The sequence below is a fragment of the Bombus huntii genome, chromosome 6 (assembly GCF_024542735.1).
Source record: "Bombus huntii isolate Logan2020A chromosome 6, iyBomHunt1.1, whole genome shotgun sequence".
NCBI classification, from domain to species: domain Eukaryota; kingdom Metazoa; phylum Arthropoda; class Insecta; order Hymenoptera; family Apidae; genus Bombus; species Bombus huntii.
The window spans coordinates 8,976,555-8,990,530 of NC_066243.1; the positions used below are offsets into that span (position 1 = coordinate 8,976,555).

At 44.1% G+C, this 13,976-nt stretch overlaps 1 protein-coding gene across 3 annotated transcripts in view; it reads right to left on the bottom strand.

Annotated features, from left to right (window-relative positions):
- LOC126867044 (beta-1-syntrophin) overlaps positions 1-13,976 on the bottom strand; it is a 350,179-nt gene that overhangs the window by 331,982 nt on the left and 4,221 nt on the right. For all 3 annotated transcript variants that reach the window (XM_050621153.1, XM_050621154.1, XM_050621155.1), the window contains exon 2: positions 8,624-9,221. In XM_050621153.1, coding sequence (XP_050477110.1) covers positions 8,624-9,221 — 598 coding nt within the window. The remainder of the gene's footprint in view (positions 1-8,623; positions 9,222-13,976) is intronic.

Genomic DNA, 13,976 nt, shown 5'->3' on the forward strand with positions numbered 1-13,976 from the left:
CTGTGTTGAAAAGAAACGCCCGATAAAGCTGTTACTTAATTAACAATTTCCGCGGGACTACAAACAACACGCTAAAAGAAGAGTATACCAAGTCCCAAGTATGCAACTTCCAACTAGAACCAGCCAAGACCAGAGCATACACTCTTTGCAAGAACGATACAGTTGCCTGAGACCATGCACGAATTAACAATTTAAACGCGTTCGAGAATCAGCAATTTTCTAGCGAGCGGTAACTCTCGACGAGCGAGTCACGCGGCCTGTGACATTTTTACGCATCGTATTTCAATTCGATATTGCCACGACCTAGGCCACCGTCGTGGAGGTTGTCGGGGATCGAGTCAAAGTCGCTCTTCCCCACCTTTTCTTTCTCTCTCGGTGTTCGCAGCTTTCTTTTTCTCTCCGTAGCCAACTGGCAACGAGAAAGTTACAAGCAGGACACGGGCTCGCGGCAAAGAAGACAGCAGGGAGCGCAAAAGGGTAACGAACACCCAAGGTAGAGAAAGGCAGAAAGTACGGAGAAACGGCACGTTAGAAGCAAGCAGGGGGCGTAGAATGCGACAGCGTCGCTCTTCATGCGGATACCCCGTAAATCATGATGAAGTACCGTAAAGGATGAAATGAAAGGCACGCGAAACACAGTACACCAGCGAGGAGATATACCTATAATGCTCGTAAGGACGAGAAACGCGCCGCGCTGGCTCGTGCCTTATATTCGTGTCTCTGTACGCTATAACACTGTATGGTGTACACTGTACACCCACCTCGTGTATCGCCATGCTAGTCGAGTCCGTGCACCGACTTGCACTATGTAAATACATTTACCGACGCGACGTTGTGCGACGTTCAGTCATATTCTTCGAGTATATTTTAGGTGCCGACGCCGTGTTTCAGCTAATCACCTAACCGTGGTGCGCTATTTTCCGCGGTCGAAACACGATTCCCTTTTACACGGGCCAAGTATCACCGGAGCTTCTACCCGGGATTATTTTATAGCCGGTTGCTTCCTTTAACCCCTTGAACAGCCGACCAACGGATACACCTCTACCCCTAATCTGCATGGATTATTTATGTTTTAAGGAAGGATCCAGATTGCAGCCGGTTCGAGTAATTTACTAGTGGCGTGTTTAATTTTCAGGTTCCTGAAGAATACGGTAACGTGTCACGCTTGTTCTGGTGGCCAAATATACGACCCTTCGTTTAGATCGCTATTTTTACGGGAGAGCGAAATGCACATAAAAATGTGAAGTCGTATAATATACCTATATAGGCTTAACAGATTGATATAGGATATACGAAACCGTTTGGACATTTATAGAGACTTTTATGAACACGTTGTATATGTTATGCGAAACATTTTGAAATTTCGTTAGCACTGCGATGTCACGCGACTATCATATTACATTGGTCAAATTTATAGAAGTTATTAGAGATATCGCAGGCATACGCTCGGATTTTGAGTTAATATGTTGGATATTACTATTATCGTTAATGTGTATGCTTGTACGATATATAAACCGCAAATCACGGGCAAGACGAAAGAGAAGCAGAAATAAAGATATTTGCACATATTCGCGTAAATTTCATAATTAAAGATAAAAAAAATACAACGTAATATTATTATTATTATTACGTGATGAAAAATTGGCAAAATTAGCTGTTACAAATGACTGAAAAGACAGAAGGAATTAGGAAATTTAGAAAAAGAAATCAAAGTAACGTGATAAACGATCCTCTAATAGTTTTAAGTGATATCTAACTAACTCAGTGGAAAGTTTAAAAATAACATAAAAGAAGGAAAGGAAATTTCTCTCTGGGAAAAGACAATTAACGAGAACCACTTTAATCACGGTGAAATTTAAGGATAAACCTTGAACGTCGCTCTGTAATGGATCCAGAAGCTTTACCATTACAACCGAAGACATCTCTGACGTGCGATCGTGAAAATAACTCGCGCGATTCAAACGCGGCTGCTCCCTTTAATCTCGAGTACTTTTTATTCGCGGGAAAAGGCTATAATTTCGCGAGTAGGTGGAGCAGAGAATCAACTGGCGCTAGAAATAAGTTTAGTCCACCTCGAAATTACTGTTGGCGAAACGAACTTACCGAACCTTCTTCCTCGTTTCGTCTCTCTAAAACGACAGATCAAAGGTTTCCGAGCTGTGTGTCCCGCGGAGAGTAACGTCGCGCCGTTTGTAATCTACCAGCCCGGCACAGGTGGAAAGACGTAGGTCGAATCCAACTTGCACTTACAATTAAACGGCAGGAATCTCGTTACCGGTTCCGCGGCGTGCGTTCCATTTTTCTTGCTTATTATACGCGCTGTCGTTCGTTGATAATAAACTCGGCGCAGTTGTCTGCGAATTTCGCGGGACGAGAATAAAGCAGTGACCGCAAATTATGCCAGCGAAACTACTAATTGGCCAACTCGCGGCCTTTGAGCCGCGTATTTCTACCGTGGATACCGTGCCGCGCCGACTGAATCGCTAACTGCATTCGAGTTAGCCGGCTTTAACGAAATTGGAAAAAACAATAGAGAAAGTTGTGAATTTTATACGATTACGAAATTTGGTCAAATGGAAAATAGACTTTTACGTGAAAGGCAGGAAGAATTATTTCGTGAGATGAAAGAGAAAGAAAAGAAAATTAATATGGGCCTGTTCAGAAGGGAAAAGGGAATATCGATGACTACAGAGAACGCTGCTCAAAGGTAGAAAGGAAATCAAAGGAAGATAAACAGAGCTACTCCATCGTAGACGGACATAGCATACATATATAGAAAAGAAAAAATAAAAGAGGAAAAATCGGAATTTCGCCTGTACAAATATAGCAGAAATCTAGTAGCGAGACGCATGCCAGACCTGTGATGAATCACGCAATTAATTCGAATAACAAAGCAAAACAACGTAGTCTGTTCTATATTTGATACAAAACGCGAACGTGAATCTAAGGAATTTGTCTAATAATAGAGAACTCAATTGTACGAAGCAAATAAAAAATATCTAGCGTTTCAATTGTTTGGATCGCGATTTCTCATCAAACCGAAATGATTCGCGGAATAACATAAACGCGTCTATAAATACGAAAGCGAGGAAACACGCGGAACACGGAGACCAGGCGGTCCATGGTTTACAACTATACACGAAGAATAGAACAGAGCGGGACGAACAGTCGAGGTCGTTAAATAAAAATTGAAATTCGTGTTCCGCGTCTCTTAGTCATCCGCGAGTGTTGTTCGGATCGAAACGGCCGGACGATCCGCGTCGCGCTAAGAACCACAGTAAATGGTTTCTTTTATAGCCCGGTGAAACGCGAAACATACGCGGAACACGATGTTAACCGGCGTGTAACGGTTATGCAGCGAAACGGCAAAGAGTCAAGCTAATTATCGTGATGAGCTATAAAATGAGGCCGGCTAATTTCCGTCACCTGTTAATTGGCCTCTAGCATCGCGCAATTATTCGAATTTCGCTAATCAGCGCCGTGTACACGCCGTGTATTCTCGGTCTCTCTTTAGCTTATTACTAGCTCCATCGTACTTCTGTGTTTCGTCGAAAAACAGATTTGCGTGCGCCAACGAATAATCCATGCACGCGCCACCAACCGTGCCGCGGCAATCCGCTCTCGAATTATTTACCATTGTAACATACAAACGATCAAGACGATTAACGAGGAGAACGCTTTTCAATGAAAACCACCGTAGAATCTGATTCGACACGAAAACGCTACCCGATTATTATTTAAATCTCTGATCGTATTATACGAACCGCCGCGTAATTTTTATTGCGCTCGACGAGAGGGGACACTCAGTCCAGGCGGAGAGATCATCAAGGGTGAAAGTCTTTTTGAAGGAAAGCGAGCAAGCTCATAAACCGAGGCGATTAAGATAATGGAAAGGAAGATGAGACTGACGGGGAAGAGGCGAAACGGTGAAGAGGAACCGGGAAGGAAGGACGAGTAGTCTGACGTTCGCAGTGAAAGGAATTCCGACCTGCAGGATTTAAGACGCAATTTCCCTGACGATGTCGCGCGTCATCCGTCATCCAACCTCTACGCTAGACTGGAACAATGCCCGACTAAAATTACGCATTCCAATTACAAATAGATACGCGTAGGAGAACCACAGACGTTTCATTCATTTCGCTCGTTCGAGTAACATTATGTCTTCCCAATCATCCAGCTCGGGAGAACCGAGCGGTTTCATCTAATTCCGCGCCTGCTTAAAATTCGAGCAAAACTGGCCTTGCAGAATCATCGACGGCGCATATCGGAGTAAACGTTAGTTTGGTAGATGGTGAAACCATCGCGTGTGCGATCTCCTTAAATTTTCACGACCGCGAGCAAGCAAATAATCATAAAGACTGTGCAGAATAACGAAACGCAGAAGAGAATTGCGCAACGGTAAAGAAATAAAGATAATTATGCGAAGGTAAAACGTTTCCACGATACTTGTATTCTTTCGAATCTCTACACTTATCCTTCAACTAATAATGCGAACAATGGTTACACAATGTACCAGCATTATTCGAAGGTTGGCAATCAGCATCAAAGGTCGTCATCGCGTCAAACTACGCAATAACGAGTATCACCTGCCGGATCCGTATTAACAGGTATTCTTACGTAAATCGTGGGCGTGCAACAATCACGCCAACAACCTAGTCCGGTAATACAAGTACTTATAGGCGCGCGTGTTGAAATCGTTGCCCAACAATTGCATGGATCGATTGCCGAACAGGAGTAGCACACGTCCAGGCGAAAGAATACAAGGAAATTTCGTGTGCCTCTACCAAACGATCCATAATCAAGGCCACGCGATATTTCACGCACGGAATTCTGCAGATCTGATGTCCAGATTGTCGGCGAATAGATAACCGTGAAGAAAAGTCACGCAAAGTCGCAAGGAGATCTTAAGAGAAGCGATATCGAGCGAAACTAGTTCTTCGCGCTACGAATCTTTTAACTCTTTTGCTAATCGATACCTCACAAGTGAAAATTGGCAAGAATAACGACGAGATTGATCAACTGATATTTAACCTTTAGCATTGACAGTGAGCATGGAACGACTTGTGAATGCGCGAATATGTTAGGATTCAGGATACACGGAGATTTGGCTGCAGATAGCTAAAAGGCACTGAGAAGTTGCTGAGGGCGGAGTTTGAGAATCGTTGCAGAGCTAAATTATCATTATCCGTATTTTATTATTAAACATATTCGTCACTATATTCTTGGAAGAAACCTGCTTGCACCTCAACTTGTGTTCTTCCGAGCACAAGTTGAGTTATGGATCGTTAACCGATGCTTAACATGGTGAAACATATCGGAACCATCGGTAGATTACAAGGAACTTTCTCTATTTCCCGCATGCAGCAAGAACTCGAGGAACTGTCGGTGTAAGTGGTAGAATTCTGTACGAAAATCAGGATCGAATCAATCTTCCCCGAAACAATAGTTCCCCCCGGTTGACTCGCCTCGAAGGCCGTTCATACACGCCGAAAGAAGTCGAAGGGGAGAAAAAGAAGAAGGATAAGTAGAAGAGAAGGGAAAAAAGTAGGGCTCGAAAGAAAGGGGTCGATACAATAAATCAGGATAAATCTGGAAAGCGGTGGAGCAATAAATTCGACTTCGTTTATCAGGCAGAGTAGTAACTTCTATTCGATTTCTTGCTAGCGAGCCCTTTCGGAAACTTTGTCAGCCTGATGGGGCTAACTTGACTGCAATTTTATCCCGTGAAACCGGAAGTTTTCGGCGAAATCTCGCTTAAACGGGACGCAGCCGGGTCCACACGGGCGACACCGAGTCCCGATGAAAATCCTTCGGCTAATGTATTCCAAAGCTCTCCTCTAACGTCTTTCTCGCCCCCTCCTCCGCATCTTCCACAGTCAATTCGATGCTGGGCCAACTAGTAATCCACTCTCCTTCTTCTACATTCCCTCCTTCTCTCTGTCTCTCTCGCAATATCAACCGTGTCTTCTCCTCTGGACTCGGCCTCCCGTCGTTTCTGTCTTTCCTTCTTTCAATTCTCGGGCTTGGCCGCCCACGCGGGCGCGCATCCTCTTTTGCATCTCACGTCCGCACGGACCTAGAACGCCGAGTATCGCATTCCACGCATCACCCACGTGAAAACTGGCAACTGGCCGACCAGTCAGGATGAAAGGAGGAAGAAGATCGGAAAGGAAAGAAAAGCAGATGGAAGAATGTCGCACGTGCGAGACGATGCGGCGCGGCGTGTACTACGTGCCACAAGAAATCGTACCTAAAGCGTCTGAATAAAAGAAAAGCTGTCAGACAGCGGGATATAGCTGGTCGAAGGGTAACATCCAGCGAGAGGAATGCGTACAGTGATACGCAGCACGTCCTTTTCAGAAGCTCCATGTACTTCTACAATGCTTCGCGAAAATGAGCAAAATCGGTCACTGTTCGTGGCCAGGAAGAAACGCACTCGTTAAGCGGAAGGAATGCAAGCTTGATTGATGATAGCGTAATTAGGCCAGGTTCTTTGGGAGCAGGCGTATTTTAGTTATGGACGAAGAGAAGTGAACAATATCGGGCAGTTGTACCATCCCACTAACCAATTTTCCAGCGATTCATGATTCGATATCGGTTTCCCGGATTATCAGTAAGAAAGGGACCAAAGCGTGAAGAGGAAAAAGACATTAAGTAATCCTAACTGAATAGCGCACGCGAGTGGAACGAGAATTTTCTGTGAAAACCGCACGCGATTATGCGAAACGCAACGAGCTGTCGAGGTCATTCACGCCGAACGAGTTTCATCGGTTCGAGAACGTTTTTCGGTAAACGGACTGGACCGAAAATGGCTCAATAACGAGCCGTTCTCTGGCCGAATTTTTGGTTGTGCGAGCTCTCCAGACACGAAGGAAAATAATGGTACAGGTGCGTTCGCGTGCATACAATCGCACGCCAGCCAGAAAGCCCCGAAGCGGTGCAACGTTGATGCACACGGACGAGCCCGAATGTATAGGTACGTGCACGTACGCGTGGCCATGTACAGAGAGATGTACGTATACATGAACACGTGTCGCGCATCGGCCGGAGAACGTTAAATGCAAAGTGCAGGCGGACACGAGCATGTGCAACGAGAGAGCGGGCGTCGCGCTTCACTGGGCAGGCTTGTGTCGCTCGTAGCAGATTCGTACGAGAAACAAACGATAACTAGTCACAAAGGAAGTAAAATAAAAGCATGTAAAGAAAAGGCGGCAAAAAAAAGCAGGTAGAGGGAAAGAACCTGCAAGTAGGAGAGGAAACAAAAAAGAAAGGCAGATAGAAAAGAAAGAGAAGAGGCGCCATTTAACGCTCCAGGCAGCACCACGGTACACGTTTTCTCGCCGACCTTTCACCCCGCGCTACTTCTTTCAGTCTCACACTTTTTGATAATAGTCTGGAGGCGGTGTACGATGGCGTGAGAACTCGCGCGAAATCTGCAAAATCAGACTGGTTTCCGTCCTCCGCTCCGACTCGAAAACGAAGAAAAAGCATCGTCGAGTCTTTCTTTGCTTCTCGACGACGCTTACCACCTCGAGGAAAGGTCGAAAAAAAAAAACATCCCGAAATAGTGCATTAATCAGGCTAAAAGCTCCCTTTCGGACATAACCACCTTCTCTCTGTCCCTCCTCCTTTGGTCTGCCACTTTTGTCGCGCCCTTTTTCTTACGACGATCTCCGCGATATAGTGGCTCGTTCGACGTAACACGAGTGCCGCGCAAATGGCACGAGTTCCGGTTCAAAGACAGGGAATTCGATATTAAAACGACCTGCAGAAACTGGCAGGAATCTCTACGTGGAAACTTAATGCGCCGTGTACTCGAGGCTAATTGGAGCGAAAACCTCGTTAATGTCCCCCTAAACCCCGTCGCCCCGTCGTCGTCTAGCGTTCTACCCTTCCTAGCCTAGCTACTTCTACTTCCGACCGAACATTTCAGTACTTGGAGCGACGCGCGGCTAAACGAATCTGCGTTTGCGTTTACGCTCACGTTTCCACGGATCGAGATTTCCTCCGAGCCCCTGACAGGACTGCAGCGTCGGGCAACCTGATTTCGCTAACGCGCCCTGGCTATTAATTATCTCCGAATTGCCGGTCAAAGGAAACGCGAAAACCGTCGATGTTCCCGGATTAATTCATTTATCGAATTTAGTTAAGAGACCAGAGGTCCGTTATTTACGGAAACATACATAGGTACGGTAAATACATCCGTCAGACTGTCGAGCGTCGAACGAAAGCAACGAGAAATACTTTGCGGAAGATTACCGACTTCTCAGAAGAGAAATCCGTTACGTGTATGACATTTAGAAATCTACCATCTTCTTGCATCTAACTATCGTGTTACTCAACCCATCGCGAGACTAATCGTTGCGATTGCTTTCCTCTATCATCGCGTATTAACATCCATTTCGATCGTCTACCTTTTCACCTTTTAAACGCATCGATCTTTACGCAACGATCGATCTTTATGGTATATCTATCGTGAGAATCCGCCCAAATACGCGTATCTATATCTATCTCTGGATGAATGCATATAGACACCGGTCAGACGACTGTCTCGCTCATCGATCGTTTTTCTCGCAGCAAACAGACATGCAAATAAAAGACGAGCGTTTGATAATTCACTCACCTTCCAGCTCGACGACTTTTCCAGCCCTCTTGAGCGCCTTTACCGCCTCATCGTGAGTCGCCTCGCGCAGATCTTCCCCGTTTACAGCCAGAATAGCGTCGCCCACGTATAGTTGCTCGGTAGCGTCCGCAGCCATCCCTTTGAAGATTTTCGAGATCAAAATCGGCATTTTATTCTCTTTGCCACCCTTGATCGAGATCCCGAGGCCGTTGTTGTCGCTTTTCACCACGCGCACGATACGTTTCTGATTGGCCACCGAGTCCGGCACGTCCGGATCGTTCAGGCTGTCTACGTTGTTGTTGTTTATGTTACCGTTGTTGAGGGCATTGTTGCTCGTCTCGCAACTCTCGTCCAAGGAGATGCTCAGATAATCGTCCTCCAACGAGACGAACACGCGATACCACTGACCACGAACTTGCGTTTCTAAAACGCCCGCGCGTCCGGACGCCGAGGATGAGGCTGCAGTAGTCGTCGTCGACGAAGACGAGGACGACGTTGCCGCGGACACCACCGAACCGATCCCCATCACTCCCATCGCTGAAGTCGGTTGTCCGCTTCCGCACAGCTCGACCATTTCGATTTCCTCGCAAGCTGCACGCTGCAATTAAAGTCAACTTTAATTGGCGATTTCATTAACTTTCTACGGGTCGCGTTTCATCGCGGTAATGCATGTATACTTGGGTATAATTTACGTATGCGAGCGTCTGGGATGAAACCGCGCTCTCAGACACGCTACGTTATGGTTAGATCTTGATTTAGAATTATAATACATTAATATTTAACAGAAATGTTGGAACAACATCGTGGAATAGATTGGATCAATCTGGTAGTCTTACCGACACGAAGCGAGTTTCAGATTTCTCGCAACCTGCAACCTACCTCTCCACGTTGTTCTATAGTCGAATCGAGGTCGAAAGGTAGCTTCGTTATATTAACATTAACTTCGTTTAAAATATTCCACCCGTATATACGTTTATACGTCAATTGACTGCTTCGCAGATCCAATCTCTACACACGAGTTTCTGCAAATGAAAGCGAGATATTTTCCATCGCATTTGAATGTACACGTCGAGAGAATCGTGCCTCTTATTCTCGTATTCTATCGACGCCAGATTTTATCAAATTCTTGCGGTAGAACTCTCTTTCAACTTCTACAAGTTGTAAAGGGATTACTAGATACAAGCTTATCTTTTTTTTGAAAAAGATAGAATAGAAAATATGTCTTGTACTCAAGTATACAGCCATTACTGAATACCACGTACTTTCAAAAGCTTTGAAAAGCTGGAAGAAAGATCGTTCTAGTAGGCTACAGAGACATCGAAGCGAGGCGAACGACGGTTTTAAAAAAAATGACGCGACTCTCGGCGCGGAACAACGCGATCTATAGAGTGCGACAGGGATCAATTGCGTCGTCTGTACTCGACGACATGGATAAATCAATTGTACTATGCTACGGTGAAATTCGTAATTTGAAAATAATTGATACTGGCCGGCGGTGACATGACCGACCTCTCTTTACCCCTTTCTCTGTCCGGCTAACCCCTCTTTTTCTCTATCCCGCCTATTGTTTCCATCAATCCATTTTCACTGGGCAACAATGGCGTTTACCCGTTAGTCACGGAAAATGTCCTACAAAACTGCGGACAACGGGTATAATTGCGTGAAAATTGGGAGCGGCCTTGCACGCTTACGGCAGCTGCTGCTCACTTTTAATTAATTAAAAGCCCCGTCGCCGTTTTGTCACCAAGAATACAGAAATATCTGTAATATCTCTATTTCATTTCGCAATTTCATTCAACGCTTCGCGGATACGTCCAGTCTCTTTCTCTTTTTTTTTTTTTTTTCTTTCCTTCGACTTACGTAACTTACTCGACCACGTGCGTTTTTATATTTTCAAATGGCCCACCATTCATACAACCTGGCTTGAATCCCGGTTTCGAGAGGAGAAAGTTTCGGACACGTGGTGCAGGTTTATAAAGGCAAACACGGACAACAAGGTGCCTTCTCCAAAAAAAAAAAAAAAAAAAAAACGAGCGGGGGTAAAAATGAGGAAAAAGCCCTTTCCCTCTCGCGGTATATTTTCGCCTCCACGTTATCGCGCGACCACGGTTCCTGAAGGCTGAAAGGGAGGCCGTATCGCGCCATATTTAACCGGCGTGTCACGGCCGTACGAAATTTTTCATCAGCTTCGTGCGGCATAAATAATTTCGTCGCGGTAGCACGATACCACGCGTAAATTGGATAATTTATCAGCCGGAGTGTTAGGCCGAATTAGCGAAAGAATCGGGCAAAAATCACGGCGTCTTGATTGTACGTATACGGAACAAAAATACGCTGACGAGGAAAATCTGGAAATTGACTAAATGAATCCAGTCGAATCACGTTCAACTGAAACCCGACGAAATTTATAGAAAAATACGGGTGTATTTATCCGTGGTGTGCGACGTTAATTAGAACGTTGAGCCATACCGTTGCATAATTAATGTAAAATTATTAATTACCTCTGGCATGCTTTATACAATGTTACCTGCTACAATTACATCGAGCAAGGGATATCGCGGCCGTTGCAACTAAATCTCATTACGACATGTTGACGGGGCCAGAATCGAATAAACCGCCAGGTAAAGCCACGACGATAATGAGACTATGAAATATAGCAATCTTAATTTTATACATTTTCAAATAATTCGTCGTTTCGATCATCATTTTTCCACCTGTCTAATTGTAGCAAGTCGAAACGTAGAAGCAGAGAAATCTGAAGATTCGTCAGACGAACCAGATATCAGCTACAGTTTGTCCCTGGCAATGAGCTCACATAAATTCCCGATTTAATATGAATGCGTAATGGTCGCCACGAGGGCTCGTACTTGTTGTACGGAGCAACATAGAGGAGAGAGAGAGAGAGAGAGAGAGAGAGAGAGAGAGAGGCAAACAGACTCGAGTATAACACGCTGTACATACCACTATATAGTAATATCTACAATCTACATACAGTTCCGGCTGTGTATAGTTCGTGTATATCGTGCCACATTTTCACATCGGCAATTTTGCAGGTACTCTACTAAACCTGTCATTCTCAGATTCCTGGCGCGTTCCCTTAGAATCCTAGGAATCTGAAAATTTTCATTCGAGTGTATCTTGAAATCTATTCGTTGTATTTTTCACTCATGACGTTACTTCTCCCTATTGTTATGGCCAGATTCTTTCCACTCTACTTTTCTTTAGTTTCCTGTACTTTTTATTTTCTCTTCTTTATTCTTCAAGATTTTTATATTAAGAAAATTCGATGACATTGAAAGTACAGTAGAACCTTCGGTATTCGAATTAATGGATGACTGGTCGGACGAGAAAACTCTTGAATAGTGGAACACGTATTTATTATTTCATATTTCAAAAAGAATAATACAAGAATATTACAAAAAATATGGTATAATACAAACGTAATGTTTTTTAACTTATTTATGAACTTTGTACGCTTTTTGCGACTTAATCTTTCAACAATCATATCTTGTTTGTACCTGAAATTATTCCAATACCACAAATACTTCGAAATAAGAAGGCATTTAATTCACCGTTACTTTCGTTGTAATTTTGTTTTTTTTCAGCATTAAGACTTAAAACGTCGATGACAATATTCGTGCAAAAAACTCTTTCGCTTAATATAAATCTGGATGTTGGTGTTGCTTTATTGTTGATTTATGGAAAGCATCGCTATACAGCGCAGCCCAGAAACTTATTTTTCAACTCCATTACAGTTTTTTTATTTCTTGAAATACCTGAGTAATTTAAATAATTACGTGCTTTTGTCTCTCGACATTAATATAATAGATCTTCCAAGTTTGAAGATGTTTACAATTCTTGCAACAGTTTAGCTTTTCAAGTATCTTTTATTTTCTTTTAACGCTTAATACAATAATTCTCCTCTTTAATATCATTCTACAAAGATATTAACCCGTACAACATTAAATTCATAGTAAAATATTTAATATAGATTTTAACATAAAACATACAAATATAAAAAGGATGTCTAATAGTAAAGGGCACAAGCAAGAAATATTCGATTAACAGAACGTTCGGATCGTGGAACATTCGCATAAAACCGGACACTAGAGGTTCCGCCGTATTCTACAAATTTATCGAAATTTATGTGCAGAATTCTCAGAAATCCTGCTGAATCACGATAATAGCAGCGAGTTTCGGTTCATTCGCAAAACAAGTTGACCATATTCTACCACTAACCACGATAGGGTACGTTTTTAATTATTAATGCATTATCGATATCCCATCGGTAAGTCGTTAGGCAACGATCCAGAGGAAAAAGTTGCAGCAAGAAACGAGATGCGAAAACGTCGAAAAGAATGGGACCAAATAATCATCGGGGACTGACAAACGAAGAAGCGAACGATATTTCGGCGAAATGAATTTGCGCAAAGTACATTAAAATTCGGACGCTTGCGTTCGTTTTAACCGACGTAAAAAGAGCCAGGGGGATGCGTGCTGAAGAGGAGCCGTGCGCGCGGCGAGTAAATTTCTATCGGGATGGCGAGATGGGAATGGGAAACGCGAGGGTAGTGAATCCGGTGGCGCGCAATTGAAAAACGCATTACACGTACACGATGGAGGTGCGCCGCGAAAATAAACCGCAATGCCAAAAACAGGGTGCGTCCTCACGCGACGAAAATTAAGAGCGAAAATGCGGTTTTCAACGGAGAATCGTTACCGTAGGATAAAAAAGAAAGAGGGAAACGAGTCTAGCGCGGAGGAAGAGCAGCAGAGAATTCGCCATAAAGAAAAACAGAGAGCAGAGACGATTTTGAAAGGGGTTTGGGATGAAACGCGATGTTGCGGGGGGGGGGGGGAGGGTGCGACCGGGCGGTGGGTCGTGGTGTACCGGTGCGTGAAATTGGGTAAAAATGAATCGACGGCGTGACGCGGTACCGCCATTATTCCCGAAATTCAGTACCAGGATATGTAGGTATACGTATACCCTGGCCACCTACGTGACGCGTACGGATCAACGAGACGACGATGCACAAAGTGCAGCCAATGTTTTTTTGGCTTTGGTGCACGTGCGTCCCTGTCGTGTACCCGATAGATGTATGGGGGCGGATGTAACAGCAGCAGAAAAAAATTGACACGGTTGTACACGCAACAACGGCGTTGCAACGAAAGAAAATGGAAAAATGGGGAGGAAACGAGAGGGTTCGATGTTCGTGCCGGTCAGTATAATTGAATTAACCCTTCGACGGTCACGGTAAAATCGACGAACATTCCAAACCTTTCGTTTCGTTGTCCACTAGTCATCCAATTTATCTACGGACGTCTGTTACTTTTTTAAAATCGGTTTTTATCG